Raw genomic sequence first — 19,988 nt, forward strand, 5'->3', positions numbered from 1 at the left:
ACGCGCGTGGAGGGGCGGGGCTGGGGGAGGAGTTTTAGCCCGAGCCCCAACGGTACCTTCTCCTGCTGAGTGGGTTGGAGTTGGAGGCGGGTTTGGTTTGGGAGGGCGAGGTTTCAGACCATGCCCAAGTCGCAGCCAAAGACTGCAGGTTTTCTGCTTCTGCAACGTCAGAGTTAGGGTAGGGCCGGGGCGGAGTTTTAAGCCCCGTTCTCGGGCTCTTGTTTCTGATTGAACCCAGCGGGTCCTGGGGCGGGTCCTGGGGCGGGTCCTGGGGCGGGTCCCACTTGGCTTTTGACAGCTCTCTCTCGCAAAGCCGCAGCCGAGTCCCGTGGGTTTGGGAAACTGTAGCCCCGCTCTCCGGGCGTCCCCGGCCCCCCGTGGCCCCGGCCCCGGCCATGAAGCGCTTCTTCTCCTGCTCCAGCTCACAGGTGGCGGTAGGTGCCAAAATGTTTGGGAGGACGGGGCTGGGGTCCAAGCCCTGCGGTGACAGAAGTCTTGAATCCCGTCTTCATGCACCATCGCCTTTTCTCTTTCTGGGTCTTTCCAGTGCTTCCACTCCTGCAATGCAGCCTGCCGGCCCTGCCTTCCTCAAGGCCCTGTGCCCTGGCCTCTGACTTGCCTTCCTAACCTCTGCCCTCCCCACGTTCCTTTCCGTTGGCCCTTTCTTGTCCTACTAGCATGTACACCCCCAACTCCTGAGATGTTTCCTGCAGCCCCTGTCTACTTCTGCTCTCTCCCAGTACTGAACACCTCCAAGCATCTGCCCTATCCCCAGCCCCTGCTCAGCCCCAAGTTCTGCTCTATGCCCCAAGTCCTGCCCCACGGCCCCATTTTCAGCCCTGACCTGTCCTCACAATTCTGCCCTCCCATAGGGCTCTATCCTTGCTGTTTCCTCTCGGCCCAGCAAACTCCCAGGCCCGTGCCTTCCCCTAGCCCTGGTTCATAGTCTACTCTGTCCCTGCCCCCATCTCGCCCCATGCCCCTTCCACTCCTGTTCTCTCATCAGCACCACTGGCTGACATCACTCCAACCCTCTTTCCAACTGGTGCTCCCACACCAGCAGCCTCCGCCTGCCCCCCCATCAACCTCTGCGCCTCTCTTCTCGGTGGTTGTCCCACACCACTTTCCCCCCTTCCCCCCGATCTCCTCCTGCCTGCTCTCTGTGGGTTAATCTTGCAGTCCACCATCCTGACAGGCCCTGGCAGAGGAGGCATAGTTGGCTGGCTGCTCCCCAAGGAACTGGGTAAGTTGCCTGCAGAATCCACCCTGGCCAGCTCACTGCAGTGTCTGGTTATCAGACTGGCTCTTGGGCCAGTCAAGGCCTTCTGCCTGCTTCTCCCCAGAATCTTCCTTCATTCTAAACCCTCACCCAGTTGCTTAGGGCTTGTACTCTGCCTCCTTGGGCTGAGTTGAGGGGAAAGGCGACAGTAGGAGAAGAGGATAGAGTGGATGCACTCAGAGTTCCCAGTAGAAGTCACTCTACTCCCCACGTTCTCCCAGAACCCAACGCAAGGCCAATTACAGAAGGTGGGGCACAGAGAGAGAGTGTAGCTCTTTTCCCTGCAGATCTCTTATAGAGAGACCTCCTATCTGGGGATGGCATTTTCTGTGGAGATTGGGATTATGGCTCATTTAGAAGTGAGGTAGCCAACGACCTGTGGGGATATTACGTAGCCTAACCCGATTTACTGGTGTCATTCATAAGCAAACATGAGAAATGCTCAGCTCACACTCTTCAAGGGCAGGCCACAGAAGCTTGGAAGTGAGCGAGCTATGAGGCAAGAGTAGGAACTCTGTTGAGGCCTGTCCTTGTCCCACTTGTGATTGCTTCTTCACGTAGTCTCCACACACACAGCTCAACCAATCAAAATGCATTTACTGGATGATTAGTATAGGTACCAGAAAATGAGGCAATGCAGACTCTGTCTTAACTGATAATGATTTTCTTATTCACACGGATCCTTCCCTAGTGACTGAAAGTCCTCTGCATTGCCCTTCCCTTTCAGGTCTGTGGAGTCTGCCTGCCCTTAGGGATGGGGAGATTTTTTCATTTTTCCTGATTCTCCAATCCTTGGTCTCCAGTCTTTCCAAAGTTCTGGAGTGAGCAATGGACTGAATGTTGGAATTTGGAAATATCCCTCCCTCTGTTCTTCACCCCAGCTCTACAGAGTTTTGGCCATGAGGAATTTCCACCCGTTCGAAACTCTCTTTAGTGTAACAAGCTTATAGGAAGTAAATCAGGTGGATTTAGAACTATCTAGTTGGAAAGAAAACTGTTTTCTCAGTCAGGATGGGATCAAAAAGAACTTAAAAATAGGCCAGTGTCATCTGCAAATTGTTTCCTCCTGAAACTTCCTCACCCTTACGATAAATTCCTCCACTCCCTGGGCGGCTAACCACTCTGAACCCGTTTGTCAGAGAAATAGTGCGACAGCCTTCTCGGCCACTCCCAAAGCCTGGCTTCCCAGTCATGCCAGACGATTGCCCCTGCCTGGCTCCACTCCCACCCCTGTGTCCAGGGCCAGAGCCCTGCGTCCTTCGATTGAGATCAGGACTGACAGGTCAGTGATCATTTTCAAATTAATCTAAGTTATCCAGAATATAGGAAGCTACACACACACACACACACACACACACACACACAGCTCTTATGATCTCATTTTATTTTAGTCAAACAGAGGATGCCTTTGAGGGTGTCTTACATATTAGCTTACTCTACCTACGTAGGAAGTGGACCAGAAAATAGCTTTAAATATTTGGCACTTGAATCAGCTTAGAGGAATGTCAGTTGCGTTAAAAAAAAAACCGAAAAACTAAAAACCTGAGAGTCAGCTCCTGGTTCCTCTAGGCAGCCTTTCCGTTTCCACTCACCTGTCCTACAAGTGTAGCCACTCTTTCTCTCTCTACTGTTGGTGTGTTCCATCTCAATAGGATGCTTATAGGCACACAGCCAGAGATTAGGAGAGGCTGCAATTAGTTCTACAAAAGCCCCCTAGTCTTGGCTACAGAAATACAAAGCTTATCCTTGTTTTTGAGTCTGCTGATTAATGTGGTGATTGCTCCCCGGAGGCTGTGATGGTAATCCAGCGCCTCTTTTCTGAGGTGCTGGGATGAGCAATGGATGGATCTTCGAGTTTGGAAGCATCCCTCTGTCCTTCTTCACCCTAGCTCTGCAGAGGTGTGGCCATGACGAATTTCCACCTATTCTAAATTCCTCTTAGTAGAACAAGATTATGGGAAATACATCAGGTGGATTTAGAGCTGTCTAGCTGGAAAGAAAAGTATCTACATTGCTAGGAAGCACCTTTACCGTCTCTACAGCCTGGCTGTTATACGTTGGCTGATACGAGCAAGATCCCTTCCTCTCACGCCCCTGTATGGAGAATTCTGAACCCAGAATTGCTGGCACATCCAAAATGTGCCCAGCAAGGCTGGGAAGGATGGGGATTGTGCACTGACTATGTGGCAGACAATGTTAGGTGCTTTGTGGCCTGTTACATCATTAGGGAACTGAGGTTCCGAGAAGTTGTTACATGCGGAAATTCACAAGGGTAGGAAGTGATAGAATCCGGATTTTGAACAGAGAACTTCAGACTGAAGTCAACTGATGGCAGTGTCCTGTGGTGGAGGCATAATTGTAGCTTCCTGCTTTTTCTGAGGGTAACTGGTCCCCAAGGGACATGGGATGACATGTTCCTAGATCCCAGAGTCTGTTTGGTTTATGGAGCAGTCATCTGGCTTATTTTGTGCTTTGAGAGTTAACCTGTTTGGAGACTCTTCTCTGTGCGGGGAGTAGCGTCTGGGGGTGGGTGGCTTTGGCCTGGAGGCATTCTTAGACTGTTTACATGGTAATAAGTAAACCTTCTTCCAGAGCTCTGTAGTAGTGTGTGTGGTCTGGTGGTGCGAACTGGGACTGGGCGCCCCGTTGCCGGGGTTCTAATCTCAATTTTGCCCCCATTTTGTGGTGTGACCCCAGACAGTTATTCAACCTCAGTGTGCTTCAGTTTCTTCTGCTTTCAAATAGATCCAATAATATCAGCCCCAACTCCTTTCCAGGGATGTTGAGAGGCTAATTGAAATAGCCCTGGAAACGGCTGTGAAGAATTACAAGTATTACCTTAGAATCCATCTAGCCCCAGATCATTTTATGGCTTGGACATTTCAAATCTTCCCTGTTTTTGCTACATAATTTGCCCTGGCTAGGTAAACAGTATTTGAAAATTAGTTATTTGACCCTATTTTTCCGTAGACCCTATTTTTTCCCACCTCCTCCCAAAGCCTCTTTCTTGTTGAGATTACACCTCATAAAATGTAAAGTGCCACCACCAATCCTTCACCACTTCCTGTTTGGTTATAAGAATACCACACACTTGCATGGCTTTTTCCAGTTTACAAAGAGAGTTTATATACCTTATATGAGGTTAGCTCATTTAATGCTCACAACGTGACGAGGTAGTTATTATTTCCCACATGTTAGAGATGAGGACACAGAGGTGTTCAATCGCTTACCCTGGGTCACATAGCTGAGAAAGTAGCTGACCCAGGCCCTGAACTCAGGCCTGCTGACATAATATTCATTCAGGACCCTTTTCACCATCCTACAGACTTTTGCATCCCTTCTTCCTTTCCCTTTCCCTCTCTGGAGCCAACCAGGCCGTTCTGTACTTTCAGCCCTGGGTGTTTTTACACGGCTCTCTTTCACGCCCTGTGATACCTCAATTATTGTAATTACCCCACCACCCCCTGCGGAAGTCAAGCTGGAATGATAGAACAATGCATGCCTAGGTGTGGCTTTTGCCTGGGACAGCTGCTCCCTGGCAGAGAAAAGAGGAGGGAGGGCAGGGGAGGGAGGAGCAGGGGAGCTGCCTCTTTCTGCGTCTGCAGGCCTAGCTAGAGACCTATCTTTGCCTTTAGGTGGTTGTGCCTAGGAAGGGGAAGGCCAACCAGCTAAAGGGCATAGAAACGAGATGGGAAAACAGAAACTTTGCTTCCCCGCCTAGTTTTGGGGCCCAAAGCCAAACAGCAGAGATGGTATGGCTGGGTATTTGGACTCCTAGCTGTAATGCGAAGCTAGGTGCCTTGATTTCTCATAAATCCGAGGACAAGAAGCAGAGCAGCCTGGGGAGGTGAGAGGTAATGTGAGCCCAACCGGGAGTGGTCAGTGTGGCTCAGTTTGCTCCAGCAAGACCTAGAGAGCAAAAGGGAACGGCGTCATGGCTAGGATTGCTCTGAGCTTGTGCACCTAACAACAATAATCACATGATGATTTAAAAAAAAAAAAAAAGGACATCTAAAATACCATGCATTCAGTACTAGAACAAGATTTTTAATCCAGGAGTCCAAGCACCTTTTGATCCAGGACTGACAATAACCAGCGGTAGTTTCTCAGTGGCATACGGATGTCCCCTTTCCCCTGCCGGGCTTCCTAACCATCTCCTTCCTTCCTTTTCCCACCCCAACCCCGCCGCCTGTGTTCACACAACCTGTGGCCCCGGACCAGGTGGAGAGATGGAACCGCCGTGATCAGAAGCTGCTGGACGCGGTGCAGCGGGGCGATGTGGGGCGCGTGGCGGCCCTGGCCTCGAGGAAGTCGGCCCGACCCACCAAGCTGAACTTGAACGGCCAGTCCCCGTAAGTGAGCCCTCCCAAGCTGCCCCCCCCGCCTTGATATGTGGTTCCCATTAAAAGCCTTAAATCCCAGTATGAGGTAGGACCAGGAAGGCCTACAACCCCAGAGCCCTTTTTGTCTTAATCAGCAAGCGTATCCATCAGTGTTTGCTACGTATCAAGTGCTGCACACAGTGAGGGAAGAGATATTGTCTCTGAGTCTGACCCGTCTCACAGCCCAGATTGACAAAACTGGCAGAAAAAAAAAAAAAAAAAGGACATAAAGCCCATGAAACAAACAGAAAACTGGTACATTCATTAAATACAGTGTTTATTTATTGCACAAGTAGGAGGGTGTGTAGTTTGGGAAGTTAGGAACAAAGTGGTAGTGGCCACGAGCATCACAGGGCTAGACGGAGTGATTCGGACGAGACGGATATTATCCCTTGTCCCTTCCAATGTCCAGCCCTCTGCTCTGCTCTGGCTGCCTCCTCCTATGACAGTCCAGTCTGTTAAGGGTCATGTGGTGAGAGCCAACAGGTAGTTATGTGTTCCGTGGACGCCCGTGCAATAGTCTGGGTTGCTTGAGGCCTGTGTAGCTCTTACTTCTGCCTTCGCTTCCAGCTGCCTCTGGCTCTGTGACAGTAAGCCACAGGGCCTTCTCCTCAGGAAGTCAGACTGGGGGAACTTCCTTGTCTGCTTTGGGGATTGGCTTTGGGGTGAAGGAGCATGGCAGGCAGTGCTTAGGAAGAGTCTCGTATCCCTCATCCCCTGGTCCCCTCATCCTTCTGCTCCTTGGCCTTGATTCTGGCAGGTTCCATCTGGCAGCCTCCAAAGGCCTGACAGAATGTCTAACCATACTGCTTGCGAACGGGGCTGACATCAACAGCAAGAATGAGGACGGTGAGTTAGCCCGCGCGCTGGGCCCCGCGGCGGGCCTCTCCCTTTATAGCAGCCGTGGTGGGGGCCCGCTCCTGGAGGTTCCAGCTGTAGCCCCCCCACTGCTCTCCTCGTCAGGTCTGGCCAGCATCCTTCCAGGGCTCCCCTCCCTGCAAGCTGGCTTGACCTCACCTCCGCTCCCACCTCCACCGCAGGTACCAGGCACTCGGGGAACAGGAATTTCTGGCCCCGTGGCGCTGAGAGCTTCTCTCTCTAATCTTCCCCTGATTATCTGTGCGTCTCTTGCCTTCCCTCCCTGTGAGTCACCGGCATGCAGGGGGCCTCCTACCTTCCATCTCCCCCTCTTTCTCTTTCCAGGCAGCACTGCCCTGCACCTGGCCACCATCTCTTGCCAGCCACAATGTGTCAAAGTCCTGCTGCAGGTAAGAGCAACCTCGCAATACTGCTTTCGTGAAGGGAAGAAGGGGGCCCAGAATCTTCTAACTTGGTCTTGTAGTCACATGCAATCTTTGGTCAAATGGACCGCTCTCATCCCCAGTAAGAGAGGTGGTAATCCTGTACTCATCAATTCACAAACATTTATGTGACACCTACTATGTGCAGATACCACGCTTAAGGCGGCCCTTGAGGGCAGGTCCTAAAGCAGAGTCCCCGGGGACTGCTGGCCAGTCATCCGTATGCCTTCGGCAGAGCCCCTGCGCGGACCAAGTGCTGAGAGGCTGGGCAGGTGGAAGGAGGCCAGAGGGGTTCAAATGAATGCAAACTTCCACTGCCTGCTTTTAAGGAGCTTGCAGTCTAGGAGCACTAAGAGAAATATATATGTGAAATGACACACAGGCAATCTATAAACCGGTCTCCAAACGCACAAAGGCACAGTTCAACAGGCCACTGGGCAAAGGGCTGTTCTGCTTTTGTTCTTCCCGGAGCTTTCCAAGTTCCCCAATTCGTATCCTAAAGTACCACGCATGGCCTCAGGTGTCACTTTCCCTAACATGCTTATTTGTCTATAATCTGATTTTTCTTAGGCCCTAGGTTTAAGAACAGGGGCTGAAATTCAAGGCTGCCTGTCATCTGCAAGGAGTGGACTGGGCTTGCCTAGTAGTTGGCCAGAGCCACGGTCCTCCTTCCCCTCCCCATAGTACTATGGAAGTTGGTGAGCCAGCGGGGGGGGGGGGGAGGGCAGATGGGATAAGGACGGTACCGACATGCCCCATGCTGCTTCCCTTTGTGGCTGTTTGCAGCATGGTGCCAATGAAGATGCTGTGGATGCAGAAAATCGTAGTCCGTTGCACTGGGCAGGTGTGTGCCAGGGGACGGCTGGGACACAGGGCTGCAGGGACCACAGGGCGGAAAGGGAGGGGAGGACGACGTTTGGAGAGCAGGGCAAGCCAGGGCTGACTGCTGAAATGGTTGGAGGGAATGCTGGGTCATAGTCTGACTAGGTGTCCTTCCTGCTTGTCCTTCACCCTATCACCCCTCAACCCTCCCAGCCTCCTCTGGCTGTGCTTCAAGTGTGCTCCTGCTGTGTGACCATGAAGCCTTCCTTGACGTCCAAGATAACGTGAGTGTCAGCTGGGCGGGGCCCCGCACGGGGAGGCTGTTGCTCTCTCTGAGCTTGCCTGGCTAAGCTCTGGGACCGGGGCTTGTGCACAGCCCCGCTTCCTTCTCCCCCCTGCTCCTCCTCCTTTTCCTCGCAGAGAGGTCAGGCCTTATCTTCTGGAGAGCTTCGAACCTTTCAGAAAACAGCATTTAGCCCCTGCATCTGGGCTTTTTTTCTGGAGAGGTGTTAGAAAAGGGCAGTGGGTAGAATTGTCAAGCCCCTGGCTCCCCCTGGCTCCTCATGAACTCCCTTCCCACACTCTGTGCAGGACGGAAGGACACCCCTGATGATTGCCTCGCTGGGTGGTCACGCAGCTATCTGCTCACAGCTACTGCAGAGAGGTGCCCGAGTTAATGTCACGGACAAGGATGACAAGTGAGCCTTCCCATCTCCCCAGCCCACAGCCAGACACTGACCACTCTAGAAATGAGCCACTGGGCAAGTGTGTGCGTGCGTATGGGCATGTGTGTGCATGTGTATGGGCGTGCACGTGTGTGTGTGTGTGTGTGTGTGTTTTGCGGAAGAAAGATTGGTTTCTGTTTTCTTGGGAACCTCCTTCCTTCCGAGCAGTTGTTTGGAAGAGCTGCCTGCTACTTTGCACTTTTCCTCTCGGGGAGTTGAGAAAGTTTTCCTTAGACTTTCCTATTCGGCTGCTACCACCACCATCTTCCTGGCATAGATGACTCTGGAAGTAGAATCAATACTTCTGGATTCATTAGTTCAGTTTACTGGTTTTCAAACTATCTTCTAAGCAATGGAATCCTTTTTCCAATAAAGAATTTATGCAGAACCTCAATATATAAAAGATGAAAAGAGAGCCCTTTTACTTGGCTCCCGGCTTTCTGATGTTGCAGCTCCAAGGCGGGGCATTTGAAAAGTTCTGGTCTGATCTAATGCTCTGCCGTTGGCTGGCGTGGGTCTGCGGTTCTCCTTGGCACATGGAGTGAGATCTGGCTCTGTGAGTGGGATTTCTGGAAGCAGGACTGCTGGATTTCTGGGGGGAAAGCCTATGCCCAGATTTGTCCCAACCCACAGATCGGCTCTGATCCTGGCCTGTGAGAAAGGCAGCGCGGAGGTGGCCGAACTGCTCCTGAGCCACGGAGCGGATGCAGGGGCAGCGGACAGCATGGGGCACGACGCTCTGCATTATGCTCTCCGCACACAAGATGGGGCGCTGTGCCGGCTACTGCGGCAGGCTCTGAACCGGCGGGGGCAGCAGGGAGGTAAAGCCCAGTCCCTTCTGTGACTTCAAAATTCTCCTTGATAGCCTTAGGATCCAAGAAGCTTCTTAGAATGCCTTTTATTCCCATAAAAATAATCCCTCTGACGAATAATTGTCACTTTAGTTGAGAGTTTAACTTATTTATTTTTTATTTATTTTATCTTTTAAAGATTTTATTTATTTATTTGATAGAGAGAGACACAGCGCGAGAGGGAACACAAGCAGGGGGAGTGGGAGAGGGAGAAGCAGGCTTCCCACTGAGCAGGGAGCCCGAGGCGGGGCTCCATCCCAGGACCCTGGGATCATGACCTGAGCCGAAGGCAGATGCTTAACGACTGAGCCACCCAGGTGCCCCGAGAGTTTAACTTATTTATTGCTGCTACTGTGAAATGGCCCCCAATTCCCAAAAGCCTGGTCACAAAATGCCTTAAAGCAGCCTTGTCTCCCCCTGAAGGCCACTGTGGCTCGTACTACTGCTAGCTAGCATTTGCGAGCTGTAATTGTATTTCTATTTGTGTGGTTTGCTGGTCACTCTCCATCTCCCCTACTAGACTGGAAACCCCTCAGATGACAGGCTACTGCTGTTTTGCTCACCACTGAGGTCCTGGTGCCCATCAATGCCTGGCACAGTGTCCAACAAATGAGTGAGCAAACAACATGAATGAGCTGGCCCATCTCTGGGATAAGGGAACCAAGGATGCTAGATACTTGGGGACCCATTCATCAGGGGTGGCTCCCGGCGCCACAAAGACATGTGTGGGAAGAGTCATCACACTGGGGGACTGTTCCTCTCAGAAAAAGTCTGAAGATAAAGTGTGGGCTCAAAAGGGCCTGTCTCCACTCTCATTTTCCCCATGTTTTTTTCATATAGGTCAGGGGCTTGTTCAACATCCAGATCCTGTCTCCCAGGTAAGCCCCTGTGTGCCTTTTGCTTCTGCCCCACCCCAGGCTGTCCCACCGGGGTCTCCCCCAGGTAGTGATCCTTGCGGGCATCGAGATAGTCTGAGAGAAGAAAGGCCTCCCTGGGGCTAGGCTAGCTGCCTGTCTTTTGTTCACTGTTCCTTTTTCTCCGTAGGCCTCTCCATGTGGGCCTCAGGAGGGTTCTCCACCTAAGAGCCCGGGGAGAGCCGAGCCCCGGGAGGAGCAGGACGAAGAGGAAGAGGAAGACCCATGCTCAGATGAGTGGAAGTGGAGGTATGAAGAGGAGCAGAGGAAGGTTTCTCAGCTGGAGCAAGAGCTAATGCGACGGACTGAAGAGGCGAAGGCTCAAGCTGCAGCCTACCTTGGCCTGGAGAACCGGATTCGAGAGCAGGCGCGGGAGCTGGGGCTCCTCCTGTCTCAAGAGCCTGGAGCTCCGGGAGGGCAGGGCTCTAGGGCCCGGCCCCGGGGAGACGGCATGGAGCAGGGCTGTCCCTTGGGCCTGCTGGCCGAGCGCATTCAAGACCTAAGGAAGCAGCAGTGGGCAGCCAGGCTGGTATCAGCGTCTAAGAAGGCTGAGGATCCAGCCTCAGGGGCGACTCAGGGTGAAGGCCGCGGAAGGTTCCAGCCAGAAGACCAAGAGGCGCCCCAGAGCCCAAGGTGTGAGACCGCTGTGAGAGCCCCAGGACAGCAGCTGAGCAGCAACGGGGGACAGGCCCCAGGGCCTGAGCATACTGACAAGCCACCAGCCGGTCGGAAAGAGAGGCCCCAGGCGCCAGGGGCGGACCCAACAGGCACAGTGCCCGAGCCTGGGGCAGCCATGACCCGGCTCCTGCTACAACTGCGTGAGGAGCTGGCTGCCGTGTGGCGAGAAAAGGATGCTGCCTGGGGGGCTCTGTCCAGACCCGTCCTGGAGGGGGCTCTGGGGACGCCGCGGGCTGAGGCGGCAGCAGCTGCCTGGGAGAAGATGGAGGCCAGGCTGGAGCAGGTGCTGGTGAGGCTGGATCGGGCAAAGGCAGGATTACAGGCCCCTGCCCAGGAGCCCAGACAGGGAGCCCCAAAGGCAGGCCCAGCGACCATCCCCAAAGAGAATGAAGGGAGGGAGAAGAGGTCTCCTGGGGCCCGCGGAGAGCCTCTGGGGGCCCCTGGAGGGGAACGGATGCCCGGAGGAGGTCTGGCAAAGGGACAGCTGGAGAGGGAGGTCGCAGCCCTGAGACGGAGCAACGGTGACTTGCTAGAGGAGCTGGGGGAGCTGGGGCAGGAGAGGCAGCGGTTGCAGGGGGAGCTGCAGTCCCTGAGCCAGCGGCTACAGCGGGATTTCGTTCCCAAGCCAGAGGCGCAGGTCCAGCTGCAGCAGCTGCGGCGGAGTGTGGGGCTGCTGACGGATGAACTGGCCATGGAGAAGGAGGCCACCGAGAAGCTGCGGAAGCGCCTGGCCTCCCAGAGCAGTGGCCTCCAAGGGCTGTGGGACTCCCTGCCGCCAGACCTGGTGGGCAAGGCGGGCGCGGGGCGCGCGGCGGCGGAGCGCCTGGAGGAGCTGCAGGCCGGCATCGGCGCCCTGGTGGAGCGGCACCGCGAGGCCGGGGAGGCGCTGGCTCGCCTGGAGGAGGAGAACCAGCAGCTGCGGGGGCCCCCCGCCCCACGCGGGCAGCCGGGCACCTTGTCGGAGGCCCCAGCACTCCTCCAGGTGGCCGCTCTGGAGCAGGACCTGGGGAAGCTGGAGGAAGAGCTGCGGGCCGTCCAGGCCACGATGAGCGGGAAGAGCCAGGAGATCGCGAAGCTGAAGCAGCTGCTCTACCAGGCCACCGAGGAAGTGGCCGAGCTGCGCGCCCGGGAGGCGGCCGGCCTGCGGCAGCACGAGAAAACTCGGGCGTCGCTGGTGGCCCAGGCCCAGGCTTGGGGCCAGGAGCTGAAGGCTCTGCTGGAGAAGTACAACGCGGCGTGCCGGGAGATGGGGGAGCTGCGCGAGGCGGTGGCTGAGGAGCGCCGCCGCAGCGAGGACCTGGCGGCGCGCGCGGCCGAGCAGGAGCGCCAGGCCGCCGAGATGCGCGCGCGCTCCCAGCAGTTTGAGAAGACCGCCGAGCAGTTCAAAGACAAGGTGGACCACCTCATCGGGGCTTGCCGGGACAAGGAGGCCAAGGTGAGCCGGCCAGGCAGCCAGCGGGGAAAGTGTCCGGGCGTTTAGGGCGTTGCTCACCTGCATCGATGTTCGTTTAGTCAGCTTAATACCTTTAACAGAGCAGCAGTCATTGGCGAGGACCACTGTGTGCAAGGACCATCACCACTCCCCGGTCTCAGGGATTTGGGGTTGAGATCGGAGGTGAGGCTAGGGAGTAAACAGAAGAGAGAAGGGGGCTTAAGTACTACGATTTGGGATTCAGGGTTCAGAAGCAGTGCGGTCCGAGCTAGCTAGCTACTGCCCTGGAGTACTGTGGTTTATTAGCACGTTCACTTAAAAGTAGATTAGCCCAGGAAGAGGCCTGATAATGTGGTGGGTTGCTGGGGTTTTGCTAGGGTTCTGGGGAGGTAAGGGGGGGGGGCTGATGGGGTTAGAAAAGTAGACTAGCCTGTAGCTCCCCTTCTCCCCTCCCACTCCAATCAGAGCGAGTCCTACAGAAGATTTCCATTGGCAAAGAGAACCCCAAAGCAAATAAAAACATTTGAAAACCACTGTGTTAGAAACCTGAGCTTCCCAATGATTGCTCCAGAAGTCCATTTACGAATTAATTTAGTAATTTTAGAACCACCTATAAAACGAATGAAATCAGATGTCTTATTAAAAGTTGTGTACATGGTCAAATGTAGAATGATTTAAAAATATCGGGAGTATATGTTTTGCATAATATAGAGGGCAGGCAAATAGCAGGAATGTTATACAGAGTAGCAATCAGTGTGGGGTGGGGCTAATTAAAGAAAGGAGGAATTTTGTGTTGGTGTTGAAGGAAAAGATGAGGTAGACAAATGGGCAAAAGAAAATAGTGTAGTCTGACATTGTTTGGATTTGAAATTCAGTTTCAAAACTTACTGCTTGATCTTGGGTGAGTTCTCTAAAGCCTCCAAGTCTCATCTAAGCCTCAGTTTTCTCATCTATAATATGGGGATAATGATAGGTTGGTCAGGAAGATTATGTTAATAAGACATTATATTTAAAATACTCAAATTGATTTTTGGTAAATGGTAAGCACTCAATAAATAAAAGTTAGCTAGTTTTATAATTCCAACTGCCCCCATTCCTATTACTGCTGGTTATCATTAATCAGGTTTGTGCCTCAGCCTCACAAACCATAAAAACAAAACCCATCTCTATTTCTCAGCGGTCAGCAGAGCCACAAGTAGGTCAGGATCCAGTACAGACTTAAGAGCGTGGACCATGAATTCAAAGAGACCTTGGTTCAGATCATTATTTCATTACTTATTAGCTGCATGATTTTGACAAGTTACTTAACTCAGTCTCCTTATCTACAAAATGTGGATACTAATACTTCCCTCAGTGAAGTATCGTTCTTCTCAGAACAGAAGAAGAGCTGTCTTGAGTATTAATTGAGACAATGTGTATAAAAATATCTCGCATATATTACATATATGTATATATGTATGGCATATATATTACCCACTAAAAGGAAGCTGACCTTGACCCTGGGTGGTATTGGGGTGGGAAAAGCCTTGGGCCTCATCGGTTCCCTTTCTTTCCTTGTGGTGTCAGATCAAGGAATTGTTGAAGAAGCTGGAGCAACTTTCAGCGGAGGTCTTAGCGGTTCGGGGAGAAAATGCTCGCCTTGCCCTGCAGCTGCAGGTATGTTCTGGCCCTCGGGGAAATAGACACGGCTAGAGAAGAGGGTGGCCAATGGAAGTGATGTATGTGTGGGAAAGATTCTGGGAATTGTAGAGGCCTGGCCAGGCAGTGGTCCAGGCTGGGCCAGAGGTGGGCCAAGGGAGCCCACATGGCATAGCTGACCACTTCATTCTTCTTTTTTTTTTTTTTATTTTTTTATTTAAATTCAATTTAGTTAACATATAGTGTATTATTAGTTTCAGGAGTAGAATTTAGTGATTCATCAGTTGCATAGAACACCCAGTGCTCATTCCATCAAGTGCCCTCCTTAACGCCCATCACCCAGTTACCCCATCCCCCCACCCCCCTCCCCTCCAGCAACCCTCAGTTTGTTTCCTATAGTTAAGGGTCTCTTATGTTTTGCCTCCCTCTCTGTATTTATCTTATTTTTCCTTCCCTTCCCCTATGTTCATCTGTTTTGTTTCTTAAATTCCACATATGAGTGAAATCATATGGTATTTATCTTTGTCTGACTGACTTATTTTGATTAATATAATACCCTCTAGTTCCATCCACATTGTCACAAATGGCAATATTTCATTCTTTTTGATGGCTGAGTAATATTCCGTTATATATATATATATATATATATATATATATATATATATATATACCACATCTTTATCCATTCATCTGTAGATGGATGGACATCTGGGCTCTTTCCATAGTTTGGCTATTGTGGACATAGCTGCTATAAACATTGGGGTGCAGGTGGCTCTTCGAATCACTATGTTTGTATCCTTTGGATAAATACCTAGTAGTGTGATTGCTGGGTCCTAGGGTGGTTCTGTTTTAACTTTTCCAGGAACCTCCATACTGTTTTCCAGAGTGTCTGTACCAGTTTGCATCCCCACCAACAGCTGACCACTTCATTCTATTGTTCCTCATGCTGTGGGGTTGTGTGGGGGGGTGTCAGGGTAGGTGTGCTAGGGTGGGTACATGATCTCTCATTGATGCTCGCTCCCAGGATTCCCAGAAGAACCACGAAGAGATCATCTCCACCTATAGGAACCATCTGCTGAATGCTGCTCAGGTGAGCACGGAAGGAGGTAGAGACAGTGCACTGGGCGGGGGGTGTTGCGTTTGGGATCCCTCCTCTTACCTGAATATACCTGTCATTTCATGGAAACCTGAACTTTAGATGTCCCAATGCCAGGTCTCTGGATCTCATTCAATAGATCAATGAATGTGAGGGGGGAGAGGTGTTTGCCCCTCCTTGTCAATTCCCTGGTCCACTGGAAGGCCTTTTCCTGTCCCTTATGCCTTTACTGTTTCATCCTGAGCCAAATTATCCCTCACCAAGGAAGAAGAGATGGGTGGCTTGCTCCTTTATTAGGAAGAATGATAACTACAAAGAATCGAACACTTGTTGTCTATCAGGTGCTCTGCTTCATATTCATTGTTTTTTTAACCCTCACAGCAGTCCTGGCAAGTAGACATCATTATCTTCCTTGTAAAGACTAGGAGACAGCCGTAGAGAAGTCATACACCGTAAACCAGGGCACAGAGGAAATAGCATTCCACTAAACCACAGAAGGTTCCCTTGCCTTCTCTCCTCATTTCCTGTTCTTCATCTCCCTTTCTTTCCTTCCTCCCACTTACAGGGCTACATGGAACAAGATGTGTACAATATCTTGCTGCGCATCCTCAGCATCCAGGCGGAGTGAGGCAGCTGGTGCCCTGAGGGACGTGCGAGTTCTCTGTGGTGAGTTGTGGGTCAGGGTGATGAGGGAAGGAGCCCGGAGAAAGGACTTGGGAAAATAGGCTTAGGGACGGGACTTGGAGCCTCCTTTTGCCCCATGCAGTGGGGGCTGACCCTGGAGAGCCCTGTGGGGCGTGAAGCATTTGAAGGGAGGTCGGTTGAGAAGACACAGTCTGGGGATTCCCTGGGTGGAGGCAGGAATCAGGGAGCAGGCAGACTGAAGGGGGCTGACGTGGGATGATGGGGACTGAAAAGACTTGCTGAGCGGCTCTCCTAAGGCCCAGGCTAGAGGCAGCCATGGTGGCAGAGTGGTAAGAAGTTGTTTGCCAGGGTGGGACTCTATGAAGCCCAGACTCTCTCCTTCATTCGCACACCATTCATTCAGAGGGTAGTCACCCCTGGCTCTTCTTGCTGCCCCTGTGCACGTGGCTGTCTTTTCCTGTCCAGCTGGATGACATCCCCTTTCGTGGCTTGGCATGGGCGGGAGGACGCCGAGGAGATGGAAGTGTGTGCATTTCACCCTTAAATTTCTTCTTTCAGGGAGTAAGAGCGTCCCTGGTTGCCAGAGGCTCCACCAGGCTGTGGAGGAGGGCGGGGCGGGGCGGGGGGGGGGCAGGTGGTGGGGATGGGGGCGTGGGGTTTCACCTGACATTATGGACCCCAGACCTGATAACCTGAAGCCTGGAATCAGCACTGATGAGACCAGAGGAGGTGCACATGGAGGCCAGCTCTATGGAAAATAAAGCAGGAGGCAGTGTGGTGTTGGGTGTCATGGTTTTCTCTGCTTAAAGGGGAGGGAGGGAAAGAATCTTTTTCATTCTCATTCCTTTTTGATCACAAATGGCCCCAAAAGTCAGCAGCTTTCAAACTTTATGATTCACAGTAAGAAATACACTTTATATCGTAGTGCATATACCTGAAATGATATTTACCCTTACTATTTTCATTCGATGATATTCTCTGCTGTTTTACTCCACCGAAAAAATATCGCTCACAATACACCCACTAATGGGCCAAGACCCACTTTTGAAAAACAGCTCTCTGTGAAAATGGAGATTGACACTCTGTCTCTTTCTCAAATCTGTCTCTAATCTTTTTTCTCTATCTTGCGATTCCTGCGTCCACAATCTTTTTTAAGGAAGAGAAATTGAGAGGCCTGGATTTCCTTCAAGCTGTACAATCTAAAATATTTGATCGTATGTCAAACCATGCATCTAGATCTGAGGCACAAGGGCTCACATGGTCCGTGTTCTTTGCCCAGGTACAAAGTGGGGTGAAAAGTCGGATTCCTGGGAAAGGGAGGAAAGGATACTCAGACGGCTTCCTGTCTCCAGTTCTGTTAGACTGAAAAAAATGTATCTCTCTTGGCCACTTCCCATGGGTCTCCTCCCCTTCCTGTCCCTCTACCAGCCAGACTGCTAGGTGAGAGAGAGGAAGCGAATTCCTCCCCAATCTGGAACTGCAGTTTAGATCCCTCCTGGTTCCTTCTCCCAGCCCGCCCCCTGCTGGGTTTTGCTGGGTCGGCCACGGTTTGGCGGTAAAGAGCCAGACTGGGTTGAGAGGAGAGTGGGGAGGGGCTGCCGCGGAAGACAGCGGGCCACCCCAGGGCTGCAGGGGGGTTTGGCCCAGAAGAGAGCAGCTGTGTAGATCACGTCCTAGAGAAGACGAGGGTCAGCTTTGGGATTTGTGTGGACAGGCCTAAGACTGCTTTAAGGCAGGAAGAATGGAGACCGGAGGGGTTGATGGCGAAAGAGAGGGTACAGCTGCCAGAGGAAGGGCATCAGAAAGATCCAAGTCATTTCCATGAAGGGGAACAGAACCTCTCTTTTCCTTCTTGTTCTTCGAGTTACCAAAGAATATAAAAGGACTGTTGCAATCCTTATTATTTATGGAGTGTGGGGTGGGAAGAATGAAAAAACTGCTGAGAGAGAGGGGTCCACACAGGGGGAGATTGTTTGGCTAAGTTCAAGTGTGAGTCAGGAGGCAGCTCTGGTAGTGGAAGCTGATCCCAGGATGACTGAGCTACGGGAATGCTCAGTGATGTGAATGCTAACACAGGATGGAACGTTACCCAGCCCCTGGTCTTTCCAAACAGTCTCCCTCTATACAACCCCATAAACGCTTACCCCAACAACCCCAAGCCCTGAAATTTTCCTCGATTTCATAAATCTTTATTTCCTAAAGTAAGTCTAGTCCTACTCTTCTCCCTATTCCTCCTAGGCTGTCCGTCTAATGGGACTTAGGTAGGGATTCCCTACTCATGTTTCTCTTCCCCCTTGTTCTTCAGGCTTCAGATGTAGGAGTATATGGGTGAGAGTAAGTGAAGCTTGGTCGCCACGATGGGGTCAGACTATGTCTTTGAATGCCTTCAATCAGAACTTGGTCTTGATTTGTAGTTTCCCTCCTTCGTCTGATAATATTAATTCATTAAACTGATATTGAACGAGTCTACTATGGGCCAGGCACTGGGGATAGAGAGTGAGCATCATAGAAAAGATTCTTGTCCTTGCTGAGCTGGGATACAGGATCAAATTCAGGCACCCTGCCTCCTACTTTTCAGTTATCCTGTAGGGATGCTGGAACTTACAACCTCAAATTAACTATTAAAGGAGATCCCTCCTTTATGAAACCACTAGGATTCAAGGTGAGGTTGACTTTCTTTTCTTCTTTTACATTTTTACAGCTTTAATGAGTTATAATAATTGACACTCAATAAACTGCATGTACTTTGATAAGTTTTGACATATGTATATACCCATAAAACCATCACACAAGATAATGAACATGTCTATCACTCCCAGAGTATCCCCCTTCTTCTTCTTCTTTTTTTTAATCCTCTCTATCCTCCTTCCCTCCAAATCACTGAAAATTCTAGAAGATACAAACTAATCCATAGTAACTTTTGACCCAGAGGGCTGAACAGAACAAAAAAATGAGCTCGGGGCCTGATGAAGACTCAAGCGTTGGTGGGGGCAGTTGGGATTTAGAACCGAATACTTGAGCTTGAGTTTAGCTTGAGGTCCCACTATTGCTGGCAGGAAAGCATCAGGGAAAGAACCTGAGTGTCAGGAGAGGTGCACATCTTCCCCAGGGACACAATCCACAAAGTAGTTGGGCATGGTCCCAAGTCAGCAGGTACGTGGGGATAATGCCAGGTTGGTACCTTCATTCTTGTGGCTTGGATGGGGTCTCTTGGGAATGATTATACTGAAGGTTTAAGCTAAATGAGAGGGTTATTCATACTACTTATTAATTATTCTTATGCCAATTATAGGTTTAACTGTCTTGCTGCCACTGCTAGACTGAGAGCTCCTGCAAGGCTTTTTATGTCCTCAGCACCTAACAATCTCTGAACAGCATTCAAATGTTTGTTGAACAAATGACATTATTGCTTAAGTCCCAGACAACTAACTATAAAATGCTACGAGTTTTTCCAGTATGTAGTTTGGGTAAACTAAAATTGGTGCTTTCATGGTACCTGCATGTGAGTGATTAGCTTGGTTGAGAATGGGGTTTCTGAAAGGTCAAAGGCTTTGGAAGAAGAGTAGTAGGCAGTTCAGAGAGGGGCAGAAAGATGACTCTTGGAGGTAAGAAAACCTCTCCTCCGTCCACCTTCAGCTACACCAAAGGCGTGCGGTCTCTGTTGATGGTCTATTTGGGGTAGGGGGTGAGGGACCACGGGTAGAGTTGGGGCTTAGGTACACTTTGGATTCTGGCAGCCCAGGCTTTCCCCCAGGGAGAAGAGTCTCATTCCAAGTAGGAACTTCTTTATGCAGGCAGATGCCTGTCCATCCGGCCTTATTTGCAGCATGACTCCACCCCAGGCCGATACACCAGCTCAAGGGGTCAGAGCAATAGCGAGAATGATGAGATCCAAGAACGTCCTCCCTTCTGACCCGCTCACTGGAGGAGTTAATCGCTCAGCGCCGGGCTCCGAGTCCCTTCCCCTCCCGCCTCAGACTCCGCCCCCTCCCTCAGTGGCGGCGGTCCTGGCGGGCTCACCCCGGAGGGGGCGGCCCCAGCCCCAGCGCGGGGCCGGGCGGAGCTCCCGTCCGGGCGGAGCTGCGGCTGCAGCGTCCAGCTGCCGGACCGACCTCCAGCCTTGTAGACGGCGGGAGCGGCGCCGGCCCCCTCGCCCCACCTCCCCAGCCCACCCTCCGAGCCTCCCGAGCCCCTTCCCCGCTCCCTGCAACCGTGCTGGTAAGTC

At 51.7% G+C, this 19,988-nt stretch overlaps 1 protein-coding gene across 1 annotated transcript; it reads left to right on the forward strand.

Annotated features, from left to right (window-relative positions):
• The first annotated feature begins 308 nt into the window (after window positions 1–308).
• ANKRD35 (ankyrin repeat domain 35) lies at window positions 309–16,358 on the forward strand. Its single transcript, XM_036113021.2, has 14 exons — window positions 309–434; window positions 5,501–5,631; window positions 6,422–6,510; window positions 6,865–6,929; window positions 7,749–7,806; window positions 7,998–8,068; window positions 8,376–8,482; window positions 9,143–9,330; window positions 10,201–10,238; window positions 10,405–12,387; window positions 13,951–14,040; window positions 15,047–15,112; window positions 15,684–15,784; window positions 16,322–16,358. The coding sequence occupies exons 1-13, from the start codon at window positions 396–398 to the stop codon at window positions 15,744–15,746; spliced, it is 2,988 nt and encodes a 995-aa protein (XP_035968914.1). The 5' UTR covers window positions 309–395; the 3' UTR covers window positions 15,747–15,784; window positions 16,322–16,358.
• Window positions 16,359–19,988: the final 3,630 nt, after the last annotated feature.

The sequence above is a fragment of the Halichoerus grypus genome, chromosome 5, assembly GCF_964656455.1.
Source record: "Halichoerus grypus chromosome 5, mHalGry1.hap1.1, whole genome shotgun sequence".
In the NCBI taxonomy this organism is placed as follows: domain Eukaryota; kingdom Metazoa; phylum Chordata; class Mammalia; order Carnivora; family Phocidae; genus Halichoerus; species Halichoerus grypus.